General features: G+C 38.6%; 1 protein-coding gene across 1 annotated transcript in view; it reads right to left on the bottom strand.

Moving 5' to 3' along the window:
- The window catches only part of ABCA4 (ATP binding cassette subfamily A member 4), a gene marked incomplete at both ends in the record, with an annotated part of 68179 nt that overhangs the window by 25190 nt on the left and 17054 nt on the right, over positions 1 to 25935 (bottom strand). The window contains 14 exons of the mRNA XM_082287654.1: positions 76 to 213; positions 1146 to 1285; positions 1946 to 2077; positions 3373 to 3550; positions 5979 to 6203; positions 8126 to 8224; positions 10399 to 10603; positions 12565 to 12786; positions 14522 to 14744; positions 18301 to 18477; positions 19272 to 19477; positions 22650 to 22847; positions 23610 to 23726; positions 24875 to 25014. Of these exons, the coding sequence (XP_082143780.1) occupies positions 76 to 213; positions 1146 to 1285; positions 1946 to 2077; positions 3373 to 3550; positions 5979 to 6203; positions 8126 to 8224; positions 10399 to 10603; positions 12565 to 12786; positions 14522 to 14744; positions 18301 to 18477; positions 19272 to 19477; positions 22650 to 22847; positions 23610 to 23726; positions 24875 to 25014 (2400 nt within the window). The remainder of the gene's footprint in view (positions 1 to 75; positions 214 to 1145; positions 1286 to 1945; positions 2078 to 3372; positions 3551 to 5978; positions 6204 to 8125; positions 8225 to 10398; positions 10604 to 12564; positions 12787 to 14521; positions 14745 to 18300; positions 18478 to 19271; positions 19478 to 22649; positions 22848 to 23609; positions 23727 to 24874; positions 25015 to 25935) is intronic.

Raw genomic sequence — 25935 nt, 5'->3', positions numbered from 1 at the left:
CACATATTGCATCTACGACAAGTTTAAAATATCCTACCAAAAAAATCAAACAGTTTCTACTCTCAAATCTCTTACCTGGGCGATATTTCAGCAGAAGATCCCAGATAGATCGCCTGGAATATGGATCAACTCCAGAAGTGGGCTCATCTAGGACTACCACTTTTGCTTCACCCACAAAAGCAATGGCAACAGACAGTTTCCTTTGCATTCCACCTACCAGAGGACAAACACATACAGGAGTATAAGATGAGTTATATAAGTGGCAGGGATGTAATTAACATTGCTTTTTGGTGTGGGGACAAACTGATACAAACAAAATGAAACCCATCCTCAGACACATATCTGCAAAGATAAATTAATAGTAATTTTTCTTCTGAAGTTCAAAACATGTTGTCCAAACTTTTTTTTCTTTAATATATATTTTCCATCTACACGTTGCATTTTCTGATTCTTGCCAGAAGCAAAAGTAGGAAGATATGAGGTTTTCATGTTCTTTGGTGAAATTAACCAACTTTTATAGCTGCAATCAGGACAAAGTAGTATAGGAACAGCTGGCTGTTTATACAAATCATCTTTGGAATCTGAGAGTTGTTCAAATACACTGTGTGCATTTGTATCTTCAGAATGGAAGAAACTACTCCTACCAAATAATACAGTATTATGGAGCACTGATCCATACACTTGGGCAGCATAATAGCATAGTATTTCATTTGCCTTGAAATAATAGAAGATTGTATTTTGTTTCTTATATTAACCAATTATGTATATTTATTTATTTAAAACTAATAGCTTTAAGTATATTTGCATTTGTTATCTATTTATAAGACATAGGAGATTTAGGGACAGGTTGTGCCAGCTTTACTACTTGTACAGTCCCATTTGCTCCTTGAACATAAAGCCCCCCTACAGTGTACATTGGTGTGTTAGAATATGGCCTCAAATACCAAACTCGAACAATAATTGCCCAAAGGCTGGGTAGGATGGGGCTGTGAGCAATCTTGTCTAGTGGAAGGTGGTCCTGGCCATGACAGGGGGTTGGAACTAGATAATCTTTAACATCCCTGCCAACCCAAACCATTCCATAATTCTATGAATGACAAAGAAAAGGCTGCAGGAAAAACATATTAGAAAATTCCTGTGGGCACCTGACAAATTCTGAGCTTCTTCATTCCTTTTATGGGTGAGGCCCATGTCTTCTAGCATTGTTTCCAGCTCTTGCTCAGCTTCATCCCTGGATCTTCCTTTCAGTTGAGAATAAAACAAGATGTGCTCTGCTACAGTAAGGCTGTGAAATCAGACAGAAAGGCAAGAAGGGAGGTTAAATGAATAAGCTGGTTTTTTCCCCAAGCAGCAATAAATTCACTCTAGATTTATCTTGCTAAAGGAAGAGAGGTTGCATTACCCTAAAAGATCTTCTTTGGGATCAACACACTTCACTTGGAGGTCATAGTCTCTTTCTTTGCTTTTTCAAAGCAGAACCTGCTACTAAAGGAACAGGTATAGCAGGCATCAAACCATCCATTTATGGGAATAAAATGGAAGAGAGTCTGCTGTTGAGATGAACACAAACTAATGGAAGTGAAGCTAGAAATCACCAGAGAAGGCAGTAAGTGGTTGGGTGGCAGTGAGAAATGGGCATAAAAAGTCCTTCTACTGCACTGTCAATTTGGATTTTTTTGCTTTAGGAGTCCTAAATTGTAGTGCATGAACCTCCAGGCTAACTCCTGCTAACCCACACTACAACAAGTAACACCAGGAGCACTGTCATTTTCCTAAGAAACTTTGCTCCCAGCGAAATGATACAGGAGATTTCTACTGCAGGATGTGATGTATTCCTCTGAAATACATCTACTGCCAGCACAGTAAGAGAAACAACACAGGCTTTGGGGATTCTCATGCATACAGACTGGGATGCTTCTTAAAGCCAGTATGGAGTGATACTTACTGATTGAACAAGATGTTGTGCTGAGGGCACATCCCTAATCTGTGCCGAATGGAGTCCATGTGAGTCTGGATATCCAGGCCGCCAACCAGCACAGTTCCAGATGTGGGTGGGAAGAGGCCTGTCAGTATTGACCTGGGAAAATAAAATGAGGAAATTCCCCCTCTCCTATCTCTCTGTGCTAAATAAGGAAGCTACATTGCATGATTCCACTAGATGGAGCATGATGACTTCTTACTATAGGCCTTGATGAAACAACTCCAGTGAAAAGCATGCATGTAAGCACTCTTGATCTGCTACAGAGAATCTCATGGATCTGCTGACATAATTTTTGATACAACTGTCTATATGGTTCTGGCTTCCATTAAGAAACTGTTTTAGTTCAGCATGTTATATCACCCCGACATATAAATGGGTCTAAAATGAAGCTCAGTAGGATGAAGGTAAGAATAATGGTTTGAGGTCTCTGGCCATGCTGACTCACACCCTACACCTTTATTTTCTGTAAACTAGAAGACCAAATGTTATGTTGTAAATGGGTGGCGTCTGTTACTAGGTTTGGGTGATTAGTGTATTTTTCAATTTTAAAAAGTTCAAAGCAGTAAAAATTTTTGGTTTTATCATAAGAATAAACCCCTTCAAATATACAAAACATTTCAGCAGATTAAGACGCTTTTATTTTGGGTTGAACATATTCATTGTGAAACAATTTAAAAAAATTAAAAGGCAATTTAAAGTGCCTTTGAAATAAACGTGTTTTAATTGAAAAATCCTGAAGTATTCTGCTGGGAGAAGTCATAATGAAACACATTCAGTTCTTTCAACGTTTGATGAACTTGTCACAGATTTATAAAAGGTTTAGTTCACCAGTTAATCCTATTTTGCTAAATAAGGTTCTGTATACAGAAAATTAAATATGGTAAAAGTCCAGCTTCCTGGGATGCTAAGTTTCTAGGACTAGAGGAACATTTTAATCTGGACATGGATCTTGCATGCGTGTAACCATTTGATTTAAAGAGGGCCTGTATTTTATACTCCTTTGCACACAGACCAAAAGATGTGGCTGACCTAGAGCCAGTTAGAGAAACCAAGAACAAGTGGAATGTAGTGGCTTGCAAATTTTCAGCCCTTTCAGCCAGAAAATCCTTATCTTTCTTCACCTATGGTAGTTTGGCCATGGGAAGTGAATTCTGAGGGAGAGTATTGCTTCCTTCTCTCTAGACTTTCACTTGTTTGTGTCATGCATTACCTCCCTCCCAGGGCTTTAGCTAATCCAGGATATCTTCTTTATGCCTGGGGGCAGCATTTCCCTGTCTGGAAAAAGTCTAATGTTGTGTGTCAAGCCAGCTACAGGGGTGATAGAGAGACAAGGGCAGAGTGAAAAGAGAAGACTGTTCCTGGATTTGCTTCATCTAAAATAAGAGACTTACATGGTGGTTGTCTTTCCTGCTCCATTGTGACCAAGGAAGGCTGTGATCTGACCCTCATAAAAAGTAAGATTCATCCCGTCTACTGCTGGTTTGGGCCTGTTCGCAAAAATCTTCACCAGGTTCTGAATGCATACTCCTGGAACCAGTCCTGTTGGCTCGGGCTCAAATAAGGTATTTACTTGAAAGGCAAGAAATCAAGAATGAAAAAAGAATAAAATCACCTGGGTTTAATCCTAGTTCTGATGATAACACATCAGTAAGTGCAGAATAGCACATACCCACTATAATACAGCATCATGCTCCAGGGCCAGATTCTTCAAGTCACACCAGTACAAAACTGAGGCCAGATTTGTAATTGTAGTGCAATTTAATATTTAGATTCACCCCCATGCCAGTGACATTAGAGTCACCCTCATATCCATGACAGGAGGAGCAGAACCCAGAATTGTGGTGGTCTGTGGAGAGGTAACTCATTGGATCAGGGGAAGCTGAACATGCTTTCTGTTCTCACTGTGTAGCAGGAAGATTATTTGGAATTGTTTCCTGGAAATACTTAGATAGGTTGAGAGATTACATTAAACAAGCAGCAGGTTGCCTTTCTGGCTCGGCTGAAATCTGCCATTCAATTAATCTGCCCAGCTGTGCAGTCTTTGACCATGATGCTTAAAAAACTTCCCCCAAACACAAACAAAACACAACAAAAAAAATTTGCCTTTAATCCTGGTAGGTGAAATTTACCCCATTGCTGAGACCAGGTCAAGATTTAGATAGTAACATGAGCACTACATGAGATGGCTTCTCTCAGGATTAAAAATGCATTATTGCAAATAGCACCATCAGAACGTTTTATTGCACCAACTTCTAGACAAAACAAACTTCCTTTGAAGTAAATTAAGCCCTTGGGCAATGTGAATTATGGGAGTTGAGAAACTGAAACTAAAGACCCTGTCCACTTTTGTTTACACAGAATGCTTTAGGCTTTGTAGGAAGGCTTATTTTGCAATTGCAGTTTACTTAAATTGCTCAGTACCCAGCAGGCCTGTGTGGAGAGCAGCCAATGCAGTCTGGGCGAAACCAGCCCCACCTCCAACAGTGGCCTGTGTGACTGTCATTATTGTCACCGACAATACTCAGGAAAAAGTTCCAAATATGCTGTACATGAGAGAGCTGTGTATACCATAGAACAGCTGAAATAATCGTTATAGGACGGGTAGCTTTATTTTAAATAAAATTTTGTTTATTAATAACTTAGCTTTTGCTTTATGAAAGGACTGTAGGTTTCCATTAACCTTACTGGGACAAATATAAACATCTCTGTATTCACAAAAGTTCACATGGAGTCTGGCTTGATAGCTGTGCATATACTGGCAACTGAGGCACCTTCCTTGGTTTTATATGCATCATAAGTTTAATCCATATTTGCCTGCAAGACTCACTGACAAGTTCTGAGGCAAATTATCTGATGATCTCCCCCAGTATCTGCTTGGCATCACCTGAAGGACACTGGTAGAGGGTTGAGCTCCCTTTTTTTTGGGTTTCATATCTCTCCATTTTGATCCTATATCCTCAGTGTCATTGAACTGTACTAGGTGTGCTCTTGGCTTCTCCACATGCCTCCCAGTTCCTGTGTGGGTGGCTGAAAGGGAAGACAAGCTTTTTGTGTGCAGTGACAGGCAGAAAGCCCTTCCTTTTTGGCCACGGAGCAGCTGGAAGCTGGGAACTAAGGAGCAAAGCACCAAAAAGATAAGGCAGGACTAGGAGAAGATTGGCTGAAATAACCTTTAACCTCTCCCTGTCTTTTTTCTTTTGAAGTCCTGTCCTGTTTCCATTCACCCTGAATGCATGTTTTCAGTGCCTACGTGAGGAGCTCTGATGACCCTACTTTTATCTCTAGCTTTTCAAGAGAGTCAGAATGGGCTCAGAGCTGCCTGTAGCAGTTACTTGTGCTACAGAATCCACATGCATTCCTCTGAGCATCTCATACAGAAAACTCCTCTGGCTCACCACAAAAGATGACTTTGGGGCTTGAAAACAAGGCAGATCATTCAGGAATTCTTAGGTGGTGGCTAATGTCAGCATCAGAAAAGGCTGCAGACAGACACGCAGAGCACTTCAGATAAATCCCTTTGAAACCAGCCTTTCCCTACAGATGCAAAACACACTAAAGATAGACAAAAAAAAAAAGGAGGATGGCTGGGACTAGGAGAGAAGAACATTCCTCTCAGCATAAGTATTTTAATTGAAGTCATGGCTCTGTTTAATTTTAAAAAGTCAGTGTATGTGTCTCTGAGGCTTCTCTCAGCATGAAAACTAACTTGCCAAAGAAACAGGCTGCATTTGCACGATAAAAATACAAGTTAAGGAGATCTTCTGGAAGGCAGCTGTCTTATGTGCAGTGGCTAAAATATTCTAAGGGATGATGAATGTAAGAGGAGTAAATAAGAGTCGGTGTCTCTCTTGTGCTTAGCTCTGGCAGTTACATGCTATCACCTACTGGGCTCCTACTGGCTCATGTAGCTTGGCTCCAATCACTCCTATGTCTAGTTTGTCATGAAGTACAATGAGTATAGTATCTCAGAAGTACTCAGGTTGCTCTCTCTCCTTACTATTAATTTCATCTTTGTCCTGGACATCTGTCTTAGGCTTCCCCTGCTCGCCGGATTCTTTTTCTCGTTTGTGTTTACATTGTTTGTTTTTACCATCCTTCTTCCCCTGGCTGTCACTCTTTTCTTCTGTTTTTTCAGGTTCTTCAGATTTATTTGGTCTGCTTTCATTTTTTTCCCTTTCCATGGTCTTCTGATCCACACAGCCTTCTGACTCAGGACTTTTTTCTATATAAACCAAGAGTAACCAAGATTTAATTAACAAAAATTTAATATCCTCTTATTTCTAGAGGTATTTTGAGGAAAAGGATATAGTCCTAAGCCTTGAGCTTTTCAAAGGCATTAACCATCAGTGTTTTACTCAGGTTAGGAATACAGCATTCAAAACCATCTAGCTTAAAATCTGCTTCATGGTGTCAAGATCAGATATTTAAGGAAAACAACTGACAATTTTGAAATTGTAGACTCAGAGTAAGATCCTGACTAATATGAGGTACATATTTTACATTTTGTCCATGCAGCTCTAGACCAAGTTCTTACCACATGAAGAGAAAGGCCATACAAACTTTTCCCAGATGTACAGGGAGTGAGAGGAATTAAAACAAAATAAAAAAGTTAAGTGAAAAGCAAATTGCTAAACTACTACTTAGATTAAGAGCACCAGGCCAGAATAAATGAATTGGTATTAGCTTCTAAACAAGAATTTCTGGCTTTCCAATTTGGTCTTAGACATTGCTAGCATGAAGGAAAACAGTCACATTGGATCAGGCTTGAAGCAGGAAGAAAGTAGGAGCCCCTGAAGAGACTCTTTACATAACACAAATTGAAGCTGGCAGTCTAGAGTGAAACTAGCACAACTGTAATTTATCAGATGGCTTAGGACTTATTTTTGTTCTGAAACTTCACCATAGCTTTCTTCTATAAGAAATTCTAGCCCACAAAGCTGTATAAAATTACCTGGTGCACAAATAGTGACATAAACAAGTTCACTGCGTCACCTATAATGGCAAAGTGGGGGGATACAAAAGTGCACCAATAGAAGTAAATTTTAAAAGTACCAACATCATTAGCTTCATTTTCCAGCATGAATTTACATTATCTGATATTTCTTATCCTGTTTTCCTCCCAGTACATTAACCAGTTACAATAAATTAAGAAAATGCTCAGTATTTTCCTTGAAGAAAAGATAGGAGTTGTGAAAAGTTCTACAGTTGTTCAAGTAAGCTGATCCACTGAAGTTCTTCAAATAGGTAAGAATCACAATCTCCTACTGAGGAATTAATCAGAGATGACATTTCCAACTGTCCCTGCTTCATAAAACCCAAGACAATGTTTGTAGAAGAGAGGATGAAATAACGATCAGCACAGACCAGAAATTACTTCCAAAGACTTCCAGTTCAATCCTCAAAAAATATGGCCAATTCAGATCATGGCAACTATCTCCAAAGATGGATATTTCACAACCTTTCTGAACAACCTGTACCAATATTCTAACCATCTTCATAATAAATATTTTTTTTCCCTTATATTGAATCAGAATTCCTGCTTTCCAACTTATATCCACTGCCTCTCATCCTTCCACTAGACACATCTGAGAAGTCTAGCTCTTTCTTAGCTGTCTCTCTTCAGGCTGAGCAGACCCAGCTCCCTCTGTATCTCGTATGTTACATGTTCCAGCTCCTAATCAACTTGCTGGCTCTTTACTGAGCTTATTCAAGTTGGTACAAGGGTGGCATAGATTATGATCTTGCTTAGAAACTGAAAGTAAACAGACTTAAATTAGTGTCAAACTAGATAGAAAAGAATTAGGTTTAAAAAGGTAGGGAACCTCAGTGCAAGATTAACATTTCATGAATGGGTTGCTGAGCAATAAGAACTCCTTGAATGTCTCAAAAGGTGTTGGTTACAGAATGGGGATTTGATGCTGTTTGTTAAACCAGGCTTTAAAGGCTCTCCGATGGAACAGTGACTCACCTCTAATGACTCTAATGAGAGCATACCACTCCAAATTCAAAGGCACTTGCCAAGACTCCCAGTGTATGGCAGTCTCTCACCATTTGCAGCAGCTCAGCTAATGGAAATGTTATACAGTCACCTTTAAGCAGGTCAGTGAAGCTATTTCTAAAAAACAAAGTTTTAAAAGAACTCACCATCAGCAGTTGCTGTTTTCTCAGCTTCTGGGCTTCTAGAGCCAAACCAATATGATTCTAGCATAGGGAAATACCAAGGCTGTGGTAACCCATAGTCCCCTAAAACAAAAATAAGTAGGTAAAGTGCACTTCATAATCCCATGCCGGAGGAGGCACAAATTCATCTAAGCAAAGTCTGAGTATAAACACTTACAGTCTTAGTGTTGCGTATCAGAAGGCCAAACCATGTACCAAGTACCTGACAGACAGATTTTGTTTACAGATGTTTTTTTTTTCTTTTGGACAGCAGTAAAATATTCAGAAAATATGATGTGACTTGTCTTACCTTCTCTTAAAGTAGAATGTGGTTTAGTTACAGAATGAAGCTATTCCCTGAATCCTTACCAACCAGGCAGTGGCTCACTGTTTAAGAGGGGATCCTAGCCTCACTCAGGGACTTTCTTTTGATGCCCACTTAACACTTGAGGGTTGACATGACTGAAAAGCTTTTTAAATTTACACTTATTCCCTTGGAGCAGAATTCACAACTGGTAATGAGAAAAGACACTCTGACTGTTATTTCAGCACACAGCCTTTCAGGAAAAGTGACAACAGAGTAATCCTCTTCTTAAGCAAAAATGGGCTTTTTTAGTTAAGGTTACTACAGTTTGGATAAGAGACAGAGCAGTAACATTACCAGTTCTCATCAGGTCACATCAGAATTACTAGAAGTCAACACTGCTTTCCTGGATCATGTTGACTTATAGAATGCAGGAATTTGAGCTTCTATGTTTAAAACTGGCATCTTTGTGAACATTCAAAATGAGCAAGGGGAATCTGTGATACTCATTGAAAGATGGTCAGTTTTCTTAATCAAAAACCACTGTTTATGAAAGTGTCTGCTTATTTGTGAATGAACAGAAACTACCTGTGTTTCAGCCAACCACTTGTACTCCTATTAATGCACAGAAATGCTCTGTCTGCATTCACAAACAGTTTGCCTTGTTATGGTCTGAGTTATTCCCCTCTGAAACTGGTGGTTAAAACAACAGCTTCTTATTCAGGATTAATGCAAAATCCAAGTGATATTTGTTACGGAGCAGAATGCTCAAATGTGCCGTTGTGCCAATGGGTGGTTGGCTTCAGAGCAAACCTGAGCAGGACTAGAACCACAGAGTTCAAAGGATTATCCAGGGAACTCCTGTAGTAACCTCAAAGACTACAGCATTGATTTGTCAGGGCTGCATGTGTGTGACAGAGAAACACTATGAGAAATTCTACAGGAACAGAGCAGCAGAAAGACAGCAAGACATTCAGAGCAAATATTGGGAGGAAGTGAAGCTTCTAATTAGAAGCCCTGAAAGGTGTTACTTTTGTGTAAAGTGCTGACAGAAAAAAATGAATTTGTATCTATGAATAAAGAAACTCCTGTTTTTTAATTCCTGCTGTGTTCATGGAAATGGACCATTGTCCACTCTCCTTTAAACAGAGTTGCAGAAAATAAAAAGAAAAAGAAAAAAAATAGCCATCTGCCAAGAACACATTCTGGAACTACAGTTCACATGCAGGAACAATAAATTAATGAAAAGAAGCTCACTTGCTTGTACAGCATGAGAGTTTGCATTTATTCTATTGTAACAATATTCATTATGAAGCAAGATAAACCATTTAATCTAGTAGGACAAACCATTTTTTCACACAGAAAGTTCCAGAATTTTGTAATTGATAACAAAGAAAATCCTTTTGTGAACTCACACTAGAATCATGATTTCCATTTAGAAAAAAAGTAAATCTATGCAGGAACTTTCACAACTGCCTAGGATACAGCATGTGTCTTAGGGAACAGCACCATCCTTTAAGAAACAGTTTGCCTAATGTGGCCAAAGTACATATATGAATTAGAACTGTTAAATCTATATTCTTAAAAATTAAAAGAAATCTCACTAGAAATGGTTGAAGCTTCTCAAAAGAAAAGTATGTACAGAAATCAGATTTTAACAGATGATGTTTTTGTAGATTTATTTTCCATTTAAATTACAAAACAGGATTGAAATTGCATCCTCCTTTTTACTCTTTCTTCCTTTTTCATTCTTTTCAGGAATAAAACAAGAGAGAGAAAAAAGAAAGAGAGAAAAGTGGAAGCCCTTAATAAACCACTAGTGCTAAACTGGATAGGATTCACAGTCTATAATATCAAACACCCTGTTTCTGACAGTGAAATAAGCAGAGACTGATTAGGCTAACACAGTTTACAGCAACTGCCACTAGTTTATATGAATAAGAAACTGACATACCTGGAAAAACGTTATCGAGATACCAAGACAGTATTCCATAGAGAAAAGCATCAAAAAGCATCATGTTAATGGAAAAGAGAAAACTATATTCATCTCCTTCCAAGGGACTGGTTCTGATGTTACCCCACTGTAGGCCAAGACCTTGTTCTTCATAGCGTGACAAGTATTCCGTACCGAACCCAAAAGCTACTTGAGAAAGCAAACTCTGGAATAAAGGAAAAATGACATTCAACCCTGACAGGGGGACAAACCCAAAAACAAATAAGAAAACAAAAACCCACCACAACAACAACAAAACAAAAAACACAAAACAAAACAAAAAACCCTCTGACTTTTAGGGACTGAACTTTAAAATTTGCCTAACAAATATCATGGGAAAAATTCTTACACTTTTATATTGGCCTGTAATGCTTAATTCTCTGCAATTCTAAGCAGTATTTAGCCATAGTAGACTGAATTCAACCTTGGCTGTACTTCCTTTAACTACTAGGCAACCTTCACAGATTGTTTTTTTTTCTTCATTAATGTCTGTTCAGAAAATACTGTAGGTGCATTTAGAAGTTTGCAGTGTACACCTTTGACTTTCTAGGAGAAACAAAATATTTTGTGAGCATTTGAGGCAGGGCAACTATGAGTAACATGACAGAAAGTACACCAGATGCTCAGGATGTAGAAAACCACAATTACTTCCCCTGTCATGTCTGCTAGCCAGTTCTCACACAACAAACTATTTAACCGGTAGAGTATCCAAACATCCTCTTCAATGTTGCACTGCAAAAACAGAGGAAGAAGTGCTACAGTGCTGTGTCACAGGACATGTAGTTTAGGAATACAAGACCTTAGGAAAGTGAGGGGACAACAGCAAGTCTCAGTGAGGTATCATCATATGGCACTTAGAGCACTAAATAAAGAAACTTTGGTTTTCAGCAATACATTCTTTGCCCTTAAAAATTTAAATTTTTAATTCATGCCCTCTACATAATGCACAGCCTGCTCTTATTACCTCTTGTAATTAGCTCTTGTTCAGAAACTAACCTCTGAACAATAAAGGTAAGACAAAATATAGGAATAGACAGAAATATTCATGGCTCCTGGCCAGCAAATATCCTTTCTTACATGGATGTCTCCTCCTTCACTTTAAGATGAAGAGAGAGTTGCTTTTATGCTTCAACTGTGTGCTAGTTTCAAGATTTCTTCCTAAATCAGAATCTGTCAGAGGCCAACCTTACTCATTTCCTGACTTAATGACAGGATGAAGTTTTGCACATTATTGCATAATTGGTAGAACTAAAAAAGGTATATATTATACCTATAGAGTACCTCTGTTAAGAAAGCTGATTCATAGCCATATTTACACTTAATTATAGCTTTTGAAGTGTTTTAGTTTTCTTCCTTTTTTCTTATATTTCCTAGTGCAAGAAGAGAAGACAGTTCCTTTACCTATATTGTTAGAATGCTTGGTAAAAATGGGGAGACTGGACTCACACACCTGCTCCCCTTCCTGACTCACTGGGCAATATAAAATCAGCCTGAAAAAATTTTGTAAGACCATGGTTCCATTTCAAAAAACAGCAAGAAGTTTCCAGCTCCCCAGACTTTTTAAGCATCTTACCTAAAATGGAAGAGAACCAACAAGGAAGCACTGCATGGAGAATGTCTACAACTTATTAGATGGAAGGTAATTCTCAGAGCTTTGGCACTTGGGTTTAATTCCTAACTCTATGTTTCAGGTAAAGAAGGAACATGAACCTGAGGTCTTCTCATCCTTAGATATAGGGTGTTAACTAGGTTATAGCACATGAAAAAATGTGAAAATTAACTGTCCCCATTTTGTGAACTGCCTTCATATTTATTAAACATACAAGAAGTTAGATTTGCTTTGACTTACAAGGAAGTATTCAAAACATTTTAAACAGTATGCTAATTTCCTGGCATTCGAAACATAAAATAAATTTTATTGAATTTTTTAAAAGCTATGAAGAGATCTCTTGCACTAGGCCTGCTAAAGGCTTACACACTTGCAATCCTTAATTATTTATGGGAGATTTAGAGGTCTCCCTCTCTGAGTCCAAAAAGCCAAGAGGAAGAGGTGTGCAATACTTTGTGATTCACATATGCACTGTGACAAGCTGAGCAGAGATGCCATAGAACCAGTGAAAGGCTTACTGCTAGGATCTTCAGATTAACAGTCAGACGGTCCTGCCAGGCAAAGCAGACGATGTGGGGCAGGTACAAGGTGAAGTAGATGACTCCACTGCAGGCAGCTGCCAGATTTGCTTTGGAGAAGAAGGTGCTGAACAAGAAACACTGCATTATGGTGGCTGTGGTGAATGTCAGTAGGAATAGAAAGAAGAGAAATGGATTGCTATAATGTAGCACTTGTCCACGCTGTAAGCAAAAGGAAAACAGAAAAATTTACAAGTATTTGCAGCTTTCTGCTAGCATAAAAGGTCAGAATTGCTATCGACGTGTAACATGTAATGAGTAATAAGCCAGTCTTTCTTACCTAATATGACTTCTAACTCTCCCAGGTATTAGTTTCAACAACTGAGGTCATTACAATAACAAATCCTTCATCTAACTTTATCCCTGCCCTTGGATTGTGACTTCAGGTTAGTACAACAGACTGAATAAAAATCATAATGGATTGAAAATAGACATTCTGTCCATGTCTTAATAAGTAAGTGGTTCCAAGCAAGATCTGCCTGCTTGGAAACTCACGCATTTATTTGAAATATTACCATAAACTTTCATTTATCTCTTCCCACCATCCCCTCAATCCACTGGTTTGACGTACAGAAAAGACAATGTATGGAAGTGTTGCAAAACATATCTTTAAAAAAAACCACAATAAAACCACAGGAAAATTACAAAGCTTCTGCACCTGGATGTTATTCAAACAGAAGTGTATCACAGCTGAGGAATCCAAGTGCAGTTTCTCAGAGATCCTTGTGTATTAATTCACCCACTGGCTGAACTTTTATCGACCTTTCTTCATTAGGGCTTTTGTGGATTAAATGCTCCCTCTCAAGAAGAGCAGGGACTGCTGCCAATTATCTATGTAGCCCTTAAAACCAATGCTGAGACCTATTTATTAGGTCAATTTATATAATGCTCACATAGGTCTTTAGGGCTATAAATAGGTCTCAGCATTGTTGCAACATCCCACTGGGCCTTAGAGACTGATTTCTTTATCAACAGTGATGCAATGTCTCATAATAATGTAGGTGTCTCACACTGGCACAGTGAAATCTGGGAAAGAAAGTGACTTACAGGTACAAGCACATTCTTCTCTGATATTATTACCTCCTGATTTTTAATTAAACCAGTGTGGCAAATAAAGTAAGCTTTCTCTATCCACCCAAGCTGCAATGGAACCACCAGGAACTACAACAACTCATCAGGACATGCTGATAAGACAGAGCAGCTTGAATTCTAGCTATGTATTTATACCAACATACCCCACATCAGAAAAGATGCAAGAGCAGTCTTCCTTATCAAAATGCTACACATATATATGATAAAATATAGCAGCAAGCTCTCAATATAGAATTTGGTTCTCAGGTAGGGGAGACAATAGGTGGTCCTCAGAGACAACATCTAAACTGTCCTGAAAAGTTATAAAAATTACAGGAATTTTGAATCACTGAAGCAAAAGGTGGATTCTTCTTTTAGATTTTTCTGTTCTTGCAGTCTCTTTTTCCATTGAAATAGTTGCACAGCTTCTAAGCAGGCAAGTACTGGATATTAAAAATTAATTGCATATAGTGAATTACAAGATTAAAATTCTTCAAATTATTACCTCTGATTTAAAGCAACAATTATTATTTATTGGGAGATCTACATCTTCCTACAGAAGACACAATACACAGAGTAACCAGCCTGCTATATTTTCTATGAGGGACCTCACAATAAATCTTTACTAGTGAATTTATTGTTCTGTCTCTGCCAAATGCTGATTTTGTTATTAGGTCTGCTTTGAAGAATGTGCCTGCTACGTGCTGTGATCAGAACAGGCCTCCACCATTCACATCTCCCTATCAATGGCTAGTATTCTTTCTCAACAGCAAACTGGTATCAGCAGTGCAAACACAACAGAGACTTTGAGAGCAGCAATCCTTACCATAATCAGAGCTGTGAGGAGGAATGTGCTCAGAGCCATCATGAAAAAGCTGTCTAGGAACCAAGTGCACCAAATCATGCCATTGGTTATACCCCTGTTCTTCATAGCTTCTTTCAGACGCATTTCCTTCTCTAGCACTATACTCTTCACAGTCATGGAGACTGAATATATCCAAGCCAGCACCATGAAGATGGGAAAGGCGCGGTTTAAGGTGATCATGAAGCTACCAAAGCAAGAAGGAATAAATTAAATTTAGGTAAAACAGAGAAGTATTAGAGGAAAAGCAAAATGAAAAGGAAAAGGAGTGGGGAAGAATGCATTAATGAAATACGGAACTGTAAACTCTCAGTCTAAACATCATTACCATGTCATAAACCTCACAAGCATCCTGAATATTAATAAAGTAATGGTTGCTGCATTCCCATGAGATAGATAAATGTTATTTCTATTTTACAAAGAGGTTCTAAGGGTTATTGAAGGCTACAAAATATTTGGTGCCTCATGAAAATACACCTCTCTTCACAGTGAATTACCATAATGCTTTTACTATGATCTACAAAGGATATTTTAAGACATATGTTAATGTTAACAATTTGGGAGTGTCGCTGTCTTTCTGCTCCCAAGATTCACCGACAAGAGAATTAAACAAATTAACCATTTAAAGCATCAGATGCTGCCAGCAAGGCTGCTGAAATTCAAACAAACCATGACTCAGGGTATTGGATCTAGCTGAGATAATTTTCCCCATAGCAGCCCTCACAGTGCTGGGCTTTGCATGGGGAGCTAGAAGGGTGTTGATAACACACCAGTGTTTTTCCTACTGCTGAGCAGTGCTGGCACAGCATCAGAGCTGACTCTCCAGCATTCCCACTTCACCACTAGGCAGGGGGTGGGCAAAGTCTTGGGAGGGGACACAACCAGTACAGCTAACCCAAACCAACCAAAGGGATATTCCATATTGTGTATGATGTCTGCTCAGATATAACATCTAAGAAAAAGGAGGAGAAAGTGGGGGGTATTTGATATTGACAGCATTTGTCTTCCAAAGCAACTGCTATGCATGCTGAATCCCTGTTTCCAAGGAAACAGCTGGACATTGCTGGATGGGAAGTAGTGAATAAAAATCTTTGGGATATTTTCTGTTTTAGCTTTAGTAAAGAGCCTTATCTTGTCCTATGAGTGGTTTTCCATCTTAATTTCTTCTCCCTTCTTGCTGAGGAAGAGGGTGATAGAGAGGCTTGATGGGCACTTGGCATCCAGCCAAGGTCAACTCAACACAGTCCTTGGCACCCAATGTGGGGGCGAAGCAGAGGCAGTTTTCTATTACACACACTATAGTTACAGTAGTTATTAAGTAGCAAGGTCCTGTGCAGGACACAGTTTGTCAGCTGCACTGTTTATCTCTTTATTTTGCTGGGTCTGGGAACACATTAACATAAAAAATGTCTCCCTGGCATTGATGGCCTTGCTGTGCTGGGGGAATTATCTTGTGAAGAAGATGAGGGAATACATCTCCCTCTCCCTAGTTAGGATTGATGTGGATGGTTTTGTTACTCAGGCTCAAGTACTTGTTCACACTTACATGAGCTGTTTAACACTACTAATTCACACTGCTACGTATTATGGAGTTTGTAGAATCCGGTGTTGATTATTTAAAGGCTAAAAGCTCATAGTTCCCAAAAAACAAGGAGCAAAAAATCTTCAGCTTCCTAAATCTGAGCCCTATAGGACTACATTTTTGCCATATGCTATCATAGCTACGTCAGTGTCAAAACAAAGGGGAAATCTTCACTTTTCCCCAAAAAATTCCTGAAGAGCAATCTAGTCTGCAGAAATAAAACCATGCTTTTGTGATACAGCCTGGGGCACACTGAGTTCTGCCTGTTGGTGGACACATGCAACCAGCACTAGGCCATGCACAGCACAGCCTACAGGTTACCACAAGGATGCACTTACTATACTTAAGCAGGGTGTCTGCAGAAGCCATCACTCAGTCTGGGTATCAGCCCTGAACTGCATGTGGCTACTGCAGGCTTCAGAAAACTTTTGCACAGAAGGGGCTTCTGCCTCTGCAGTATTCTCAGTGGTGAAGAAATAGACAGGAGGCTTGCCATGGTGATGTTTTGTCAGACAAACATACAATGACTGATGGGAATGACAGGTCAATCTACGTGTCTGCAATCTGCTTTTATCAGAAGTAGCAGCATTTGCCTGCACGGAGCACACTGACAGAACTATGAAAAGATTTCTCTAATGCTTTTTTTTTTTGAGTTGAAAGTATACCAGGACAGTTGGTGTATCACAGACTGCAGCATTAGAGCAGGCACACTGTGAAGAGGGAAGAGGCACAACTTCATTGAATCTGGAGCATGTGCTGGTTCAGGCAGTGCTAATGGGGGGCACAGCTTCCACAGCCCCTCTGCCTCCATGTAGCCATGAAATCTCCACTCCCAGGAGCAGAGTCTCTTTTTTTTTTGTTACAGAACAACAAACCAGCCCTTTATCCTTTAGCTTCTTCACTCTGCTTTTTACCAGAGAAAGAAACTCCTGGTGCCCTCAATAGTGAACTGCAGCCACAGTCCTGGAACACTATTCTAGAATCATATGAGACTTGAGACAAAAACTAGTCAATCTCTATAAAAGCCATGGACAGAAATTAGGGAGAAGGTTAAAGAACACCACATTATTTTTGAAAACTTCAGCATCCACAAGGGAAGGAAAAAGGCTGAGGTTAACAGAAACCAATACCGTGTATCCAGTTTGACTGTAGATACTAGACACGTAGTTAAAAATGGAATCCTGTTTAAGGATGTGGTTCAGATTTTGGAATGAAAGAGTTTCAAGAGCCTAAGTTGCTTTGGGATTCTGCAAGGCCTATAGGTATGCTCAAGGACCAAAATCTACAGCCATGAGTATAACTAGGTATGATTAAGTTTAGGGTTAGGGTTCGATGGTACCCTTGTTGAGACCAGATTGATTGATTCTTCAAGGCTTCCAGAGATATCAAGAGAGGTGCCAATTCCATTAGGACAAGCACATTCTGTTAAGTTTTCCTTTAAGAAATGGTTCTTGGATATAAAGAAGGCTGGGTTTTAGAGGTGTCATTAGGGAAAAGAAACTTGCTGCACTTAAATGGGTTTGGCAGTTAACTGAAGGAGACACTGTGTGTTATAACACAGGGCAGTGCTTATGTTCAGTTTTGCTCCAGACACTGGTCATGTGCTATAGCATAAGGCTTAGTTTTAGTTACATAAAAAATTTTTAAAAGATCATATTCTTGCTGGGTCCTGTGTAACCACAGGGTTAGTTCTAGAGCTGACACTGTTAGGGGTCAAAACATTTTGTCTGGGATGCCCTGTTGACAATAGATTCTTGGCTGTAATCAGTGTGAAGGTTTAGGTTAGGTTATTATTATTGCCTGGAAAAGTAAGGCCAAAAAGTACTAGACTGTTTTTTGAATTTTGTGCAATATGCAAAATTGGAAGAAAATGGCTGCTTTTAAGGGGCTACTGTTTTGTGTTCATTTTAGGTCTGGACATTGGATGCAACGAAGGCCAGATCTGGGATTAGGGGTAGAATCTTGGCAAAGGTGGTTTGTGGAGTCTGGGTTATGACAGGATAAGGAAAAAACCAAATTTATTCACTTATGTCTCAGTTATTATTCTTGCATTTATACCTTAGTACATTTACAACTTAGGGTTAATTCTGGTGCTTGAGAATCTTAAACCATCCAGCAATCTAAGTATTCAACAGAATTAAGACAAACTGCTTTTGCTCACACATCATCCACAAAACATGGATATGGCATTTGCTGGAGATAAATTCCCACTGGCACTTCAGTGCTGGTCTGGGTCTTTATAATCCCACGCTCAATCATGTCTTGGAGATACGCAAAGCCTCCCCAGATATAACGTAAATCATCCACAGGATCAGCTCTTGGACCAGGATCCCAGTACCTCAAAAGAAAATTCACATGGAAATCATTTGGGTAAACAGTGAGTTTTGGGAAGGGTTGTGTGGAAAATAAATAAAGTAATTAATGAATAAATTAAATAATCTTAGCAAGTGAAATGGTAAGGGCACTGCCTGGAGTTGCCTTTTCTAGACTTTGATCTATCAGACCATATTGCTTAAGAAAGTGGAAGGCTCTTTTTTTCCTTTCATTTTCTCTGCACTGACTTGCAATAGCAATTTTGGTCAAAAGTGTACATAAATTAGTCATGTAGCAGAGTAACTGTTCTAGAATAGAAATAACTGCATTTGGAATATGGTATCCTTGGAGATTAAACTGAAACAAACTGGATTGCAACTACCAGATATCATTATATCCTGAGAAATTATATTTCTTTAAGTGAGTCTGTTTGGTGGGGACTTGAGGAGGAAAAGCACAGAAGTTCTGGTGTCCACGTGGAAGACAGCTGAGTCACAATCCACGTAGGACTTCCTTGCCTGTCTTTCCCAATGTTGGAGACAACTAAAAATTTAAGCAGGTTACTGAACAGATTCTGAGCAGAGTCATCCCTTTGCCATGTATTCCTGCACCTACCCACTGCTTGGCTTGTCACAAGAGTGATACCATTCATGTTAGTACCTGGTAACTGGAGATGGATTCTGTGCTGCACTTCAGAGTAACTATTAACAAATACAGTTGGATTTCATGCATGTAACCAATGCAGGTTCTAACACCCTTATGTCTCTCATATTCATGTTATGGCAGGCAAGAACTGAGAAGGAACTATCAGGTAAGTACCTGTCTTGGATTTTGTTTGTTTTCTCCACTGCATCTATGTCCATTCGGATCTTGTATGTCACATGTGGTGGGAGATTTCTGGTCGTAGGTTCTAGGTCTGGAAAAACCACAGCAGCCCAGAATTTGTTTTCCTCCAGCAGATAAAGGGCTTGATGAGTCAGTTGAGTTTCATTAAGATAACCTTCAAATTTATCCAAGGTCAAGCACTACAAATAAGTACAAAGAGAAAAATTGCATGGGAATAAACTAGTAAGAGGGATACATTAAAGCAAACATCAGTGGTTGTAAGCAGAAAAGGAAAGTAGGTTCAACTGAAACAGCTATTTTCAGCTTTAAAAGCTTATGACGAAACTATTAAAAGTTGACTCTCTCCTCCCTTCTTCAGCCTAGGAAGTGCCTGAGTGAACACTAGGGAGCCAAAGGATGATTGATCTGTAAGAAAAACACATTGGCTGTGGACTTCAGACGAAAAGCACTTTGTCAAGTGAAGCACTGGGAAAACTCAAAGCATACATTTAAATTTTAATGACTCTTAGGTATTACGACATTTATTCCTATATAACACCAGACAAGTAGTTGATTTATCTTACTGGTCATCTTGTGTCCCTGCTGAATTCTGACGTGATTTACCTGCTGGCTTAAGTTAACATGTTTTGGCTATCTCAATACAAAAATGCCTTCTTTCTTAGTCTCTGTCGTTACTACAAAATGTATTCTAATCAATCCGTATACAAGACAAAAATTCATAAAAACTTAAGTTCTTTATGTTCCTCCATTTAAGTCCTATTTAACAAGCATTGTAAGACAAAGATTGTGAATGCTCTAAACTCTAGCATTAGTTGTCTGTAAAATTATAGATTTATGTTTGTATATTTAGCCTCTGCCCTTCAGAACTGGCAAAATATTATCAGAGAGTAGAAGTATTTAACCCCTGATGGACAGGAAAGATACTTATTGAATTCCTTTGCTTTATAAAATTCCAACACGCTATCTTGTTTGATCTTATTTTCTCGATCACTTCTTGCAAGCCAATAACCAAAAATTAGTCCACATCAAAGGGATCATACTGGTAACTTATTATTTAATCTTAAAGACTCCTTTACTTAACCTTTCCCTGTGATGAATCATGCTCTGTTTCCTTTAAAACTTGAACTATCACAGCTCAATGGGATCTACATGAAAATATATTTTTAACTCACAACATAACAGTGCTTAAATTAATAACATTATTTTGTGGCTTTACTCTTCTTGATGTTTGTAGGTGTTCATTTTCCATTTTGTTTCAGAAAACTAAGCTATGTAGAATTTCATATCAGAAAGCAAAATAAGGCAGAAAACTCTCTGATTTTCATGCCAGAAGAGAAATAAAATCAGACTGTTGGCTCATGTTGCATTAATTTTTTGGGGATATATTTATCCCACATGGTGTTAACTGAATTCAGGAATTCAGTTTATTTCTTGTGAAAGTGGCAGTGTCTGCATAACAAACCCCTCTCGTGGACCTGTCTCTTTGCAGGATCTGGAGGATTATTTGCTGTTTCTTTATCAGGAGGAATTATTTTCAAGGTATTTATTTCAGCTGCAGAAGAACTCAGACAGCTTTTCAGGGAAATCTGTGGTAAAGTACTGACAAACATCTGAACTTGTCTAGATTTTCACTGCAGAACAGACAGTGCCTGGAGTGGGCTGAGGAGCAGCATAGGCTCTTATCCAGGGGTCCAGTGAAGGAAGCTGCAAGTGTTCAAAACAGAAAACACAAATGCTTTTAGATCTTCTGCACGAGTAGAGTGAAACCAAAGCTTGTATAAAAACATAGGCTAAGACACCAGTGTTGCAATAATTCACACAATTTGAAAGGGAAAAGAGATTTTATATAGTAGTCTATGCGCCAAAAGCTAGAATTTATTTCTCTTAACTTGAATTGCATTCAAAACAAAGGCTGTATGCTCTACCTAGGCTTTTCTTTGTTCCGAGTGAATTTGAACTTGGTTTGTGTCTTCATAAACCTCACTATATCAAAATTAATTTATCAACCACTTGGGAAAATTTATTTCAAATCTTTTCCCAGTAATTATTTAACACTTTTAAATGGTTCAGTGAAAATTTATAAAACCAAAACCAAAAATAATAACAGGTTTGGAAGATAAAACCAGAAAATAATAAACATAAAGAGGTGACTGCATAGCTCTCACTAACAGTTTAGCTGTTCTGTGGCCTAAGGTAATCAAAGGGAAGAACAGGAAATTCTTGAGGTGGTGAGGAGGAGCAGCCACTGCATAATTTGTGGGATTCTCAGCTGCATCACAATTTGCAGCAGAGAGCTGGAGTCTCCAAAGGTAGTTGCTGGCAACACACCTGTCCTCATTGCATACTATGGTGGTAAGGAGCCGGCTGTTCCCTAAAGGGAGCTATTTGTTGCCATGGTGTCTGGCACAGTGGGAAAACATTCTCAAGTGGTTCAACTCGGTGTAAACAGCAGACTTTAAAGAGTAAGCTCATTACAAAGAATATTAGGGCACAAAGATCTATTACCAGGTACAGTAACTGCTCTATTATTATTGATGTTCCAGCACTGACCTGCTGCATGCAATGTATTTCACTCAGTTTGACAAGAAATAATTCTGCTAACATGATGCAAAAAGATCATTGAATGAACCAGCAGAGCTTTGTGCAAAGCCTTTATTGTTCCTTCTTGTACTAGCTGTGGGAAGGCAGATGAATTTTTAGTTCCTGCTTCCTTGAAGGGGAAAAATGGTCTTTTAGACTGAACTAGATTGAAATTAGGAGTTAGGCTTAGTCTTGTTGCCTGTAACTAGTACTAGTTTTCTCTCAAAAATCCTCAGAAGGCACCACTGGAAACAACACGCTAGAGAAGAGAGGTACAGATTCCAGGAAAGAGACAGACATCTTTTCAGAAGTGACCACAGAACAAGTGGAAACTCCCTCATAGGTTTCAACAGAATTTTGTCTGGGTCCTTAAAAACCTGAAAGGGGACTTACCAAAGAAGTTTCTCTGCTCCTGATCTTGCTGAAGTTAGTGGCCTGTTGGTTATTAATACTTACAAAAAACCATTTCATTGTGGTTTTGAATTCATTTTCTGTCTCTCAGCATTGAAATGTGCTCAGACATTCAACCAACATTTTGAATAAAGCATTTGAGGATCATGGGATTGAACTTCTTTCATAATAATACGTGTTAATTTTCTTGTGCTTCTGTATTATTCTAAACACATGCTTTTAATAATGAGATTCAATTTGAAACAAACAAAGATTTTATGATTTTAACTTTCTTGTCTGTTACCACAGAGCCCAGTACTGCCTAACTGGTTTTAAGATACCCTCTACAACTATTCCCACAAGGGGCAGGGCTGAATTTACCTCCAAATACTGACTGAGCAAACGCAGAACTTGGTCTACAGCACTGAAAATGTTCCGCCAGTCAAAGTCCACCATTCCCTTCTCCCGGCTCCTTGAAGATCCATTGTGGAGAAAGTTGATTATGTGTTCCACAGTGAAGCCTTCAGCACCCATCTGGCTGTTCAGGAAGTCCCTCACTGTAGGGTGCTTCAGAGAGTCCTGAAGAAACATGACAGCTTTGCTACAACAATTGTGTTTCCATGCCCTCTTTAGCTAGGAAGGTTTCCATTTCCATAACTCTTTCAGCACATGAACAAGGACAAAAGGGTATGCTAAGGAATCAATTGTACAGACAGGTAATTGCATAACTGGATGTGTGATCTGAAGAATGGAGAAAAGAAATTTTTCCTTGACTATGTATTGCATTTTGTCCTTGTAAGCAAGAGGATAAATGTTATAAATGTCTAATTCAATATAGAAAAATGAGGAAATGAAATGTTTTTTCTAGTATGAACCGCTTTATAAACTTTAACTACAGATAGTAATTACAGCTGATCAAAGTCAAATCGAAATGATGCAGAAATAAGCAATTTCCCAAAATAAATTTGTTTGGCCCAGAAAAAATATGGTTCTCCTGCCTTCTTTGCCTACATAGAATCCAAGGAAATCAAGTTGTCTGTTCTTGAAAGATATTCTGGAGAGGCAGGAAAGCAGCAATTGCTGTCTTTATTAAGAAGTCGTTAGCCAGATTCTTGACTGCCCAAATCTGAGGTTTTGCCACAGGGATGCTGTAATGCATCTATGATTTGCCATCAAACCAAGCCCAGCAGCCAAACCAACAAACTTAAAGGCCACAGATTCCTTGCTGCAAAGGATGTACTTCTGGCCAAACCTTTCAAATTAACTGCCTTCTCCATTAATAAAAATAAAAGATGGTGAAAGGCTGCTCTTACTGAGGATCTTTGATAAGTTATAACATACACGGATCATATTCATTTGCAGGCTGTTTTGAAAGAAGTACCACAGCTGAGGTCCTACTTCCTCCCAAGCTTTGGTCAACAGTCGGAGGCGTTCTAGTTCCTCAAAAGTGGCGTTTGCCTGATGAAAAAAACAGCAGAAAAGAGTGTTAGTATCTAAGCAGATAGACAGAATTTATGATCCATCCAGAATATGGTGACAGGGGAACCCCTAACTTAGAAAGCTGTAGCTTTTACCTTCAAAACTTAATCAACTTGTTCAAACAGCAGAAATTTTAATAACCATCAGAAAAAGAATCTGTAAAATCCAGCCAGGATCAAAGTCACTTAGGATAAAATTCTGTTGTATATGTAATGGAAGAAACAAGTACACATGAATCCTAGTTAACTTCAATTCCTTTAAATACTTAGATTTTCGGTAGAATTATTTTTAACTTTTCCCCTTGACTATTTCTCTCCATTAAGGACTAAAAAGAAAGATGATGATGTGGGTAGATGAATGAATGGAAGGCAGCTGGAAAAGACAGATAATCCCATAGCTAAGATATTAAGACCTGAAATGCTGAGCTGCTGTAAATCTGATGTTTTTCTGTGTGAACTGTGAGCAGCAGTTCTATGCCTTGTACTGATGTTTACAGTAGTGAACTGCTGAGGTGGCCCAAACCTGGGTTATATGCAACCTTGATTTAACTCCTCGGATTAATTTCACCCAGCTTCAAGCATTTAGCTGAAGAGTCCAGGCTCCATTCTATTTTAATGAAGTGAAAAAACTTTTTGATTTCAACAGATATAATACTAAACCACGATGTTGCTATAGGTTTGCAATATCTCATTATTAGGTCTCAATAAGCTTATCCAAGCCTCACAGATGCCCCATTTAAATATTTACTGGCATAGAGCTGCTCATGTTCCTACCTCTGTAAAATAAATATGAATAGAAATATAAACATAAACGTAAACATAAATGTAAATGTAAATATAAATATGAACATATTTACTAGTGTAAATGTGGAATCATGCCAACAAAAAGCTGCTTGAGCGAGCTGGAAAAACCATGTAGCATGGACCAAAATGGGATGAATCAGTGAAGACCTGTCTCCTGTATTTTAAACAGAGTACCTGTTCTTCCTCTGAGAACCATCAGAACAAATGGAGTTTTGAGAAAAAAATCTCATTAGTCTGAGGTAATTGGGTCACTGTTTTTCAAAAGCTGTTTCTTGGGATGCCATTTTTTGGAAATATACATTTTTGTATTTCAGAACTTCTTACATTTTTTATGATTTCCCGTACAGAAGGTGAATCAGGAGCAAAGAGAATTTTTCCCATCAGCAGAGGCTTCACAGCACTCCAGGCTATTTTGGTTAAAGGGTTTGATTCCAAGTTCTGGATCAATGCATTACAAAAGGGTGCTGAAGACAGAAAGAAGGAAAGACAGTCTTTATGTAACCCTACTCAAATCCTATCATATGTAACATGCTGCAGGACTTTTTACTGGCAGGACAGACAGTTTGAATCTCAATGAATTAAAGCACATTCTGCGGTGCAGAAGTACAATGTCTGAATGGATAGAAAAGACTATTAAGTAGACATTGGGGTTGTAAAGTACACACTGTGGAAATTGGAAAAGCAAGCATAAAAAACCATGTGAAAGTTGCTGTTATTTACATGGTATTTCAAATGGAAGGAAACAAGACAGCTCAGAACTCCCTGAGCAGTTAGAGCTTTATTTGCTTTACTCCTAATGACATAGCTCCTTTGTATTGTAGTTGATACTGGTACAAAGCTGATCCTGCAGGCTTGGATGTTGAACTCCGGAACAGTTCAGAACTGTTACTACAATAATTTAAAATGAAACATTTTAATGTAAATATTTTTATCTTACCCCTGCACTATGAAGTAATTAGTTTACTTGGATAGCATTCAATTAATTTGTTTCCTGGCTGAAGAGATGGAGTATTGGGCCTTTTACAGGTCTTTGGAAGGCTCAGACATAAGTAGAGCCAAGTATCAACACAAACAGTGGAAGGTAGGAGTCTCTATAAGCAAACTGCTCATCTGTACTTTGTAACCATGTAACCGTATCGGTCACAGAAGAAGGGACACAGAACACCAGCTATAATACGGGTGGTAGTACAGAAAAAACTGCTGGTGAGCTCAGTGTCAAGAAAAACTAAATAGCAAACAGAAGGGGACATAAAAAGATAAAATAAAAAATGGTAAAAAAGATAAAATTGGTTCCTCTTTGCATTCTCTCCTATTAAAATAGCAAGAAGTGAGGAAATAAAAGCAACAAAAATCGTTAAATTGCAATATTTTCTATGTAAAATGTA

This window comes from Coloeus monedula (assembly GCF_965178545.1).
Source record: "Coloeus monedula genome assembly, chromosome: 9".
Lineage (NCBI taxonomy): Eukaryota > Metazoa > Chordata > Aves > Passeriformes > Corvidae > Coloeus > Coloeus monedula.
The sequence above is the reverse complement of the archived record's forward strand: the minus strand, read 5'-3'. Positions and strand labels throughout refer to the sequence as shown.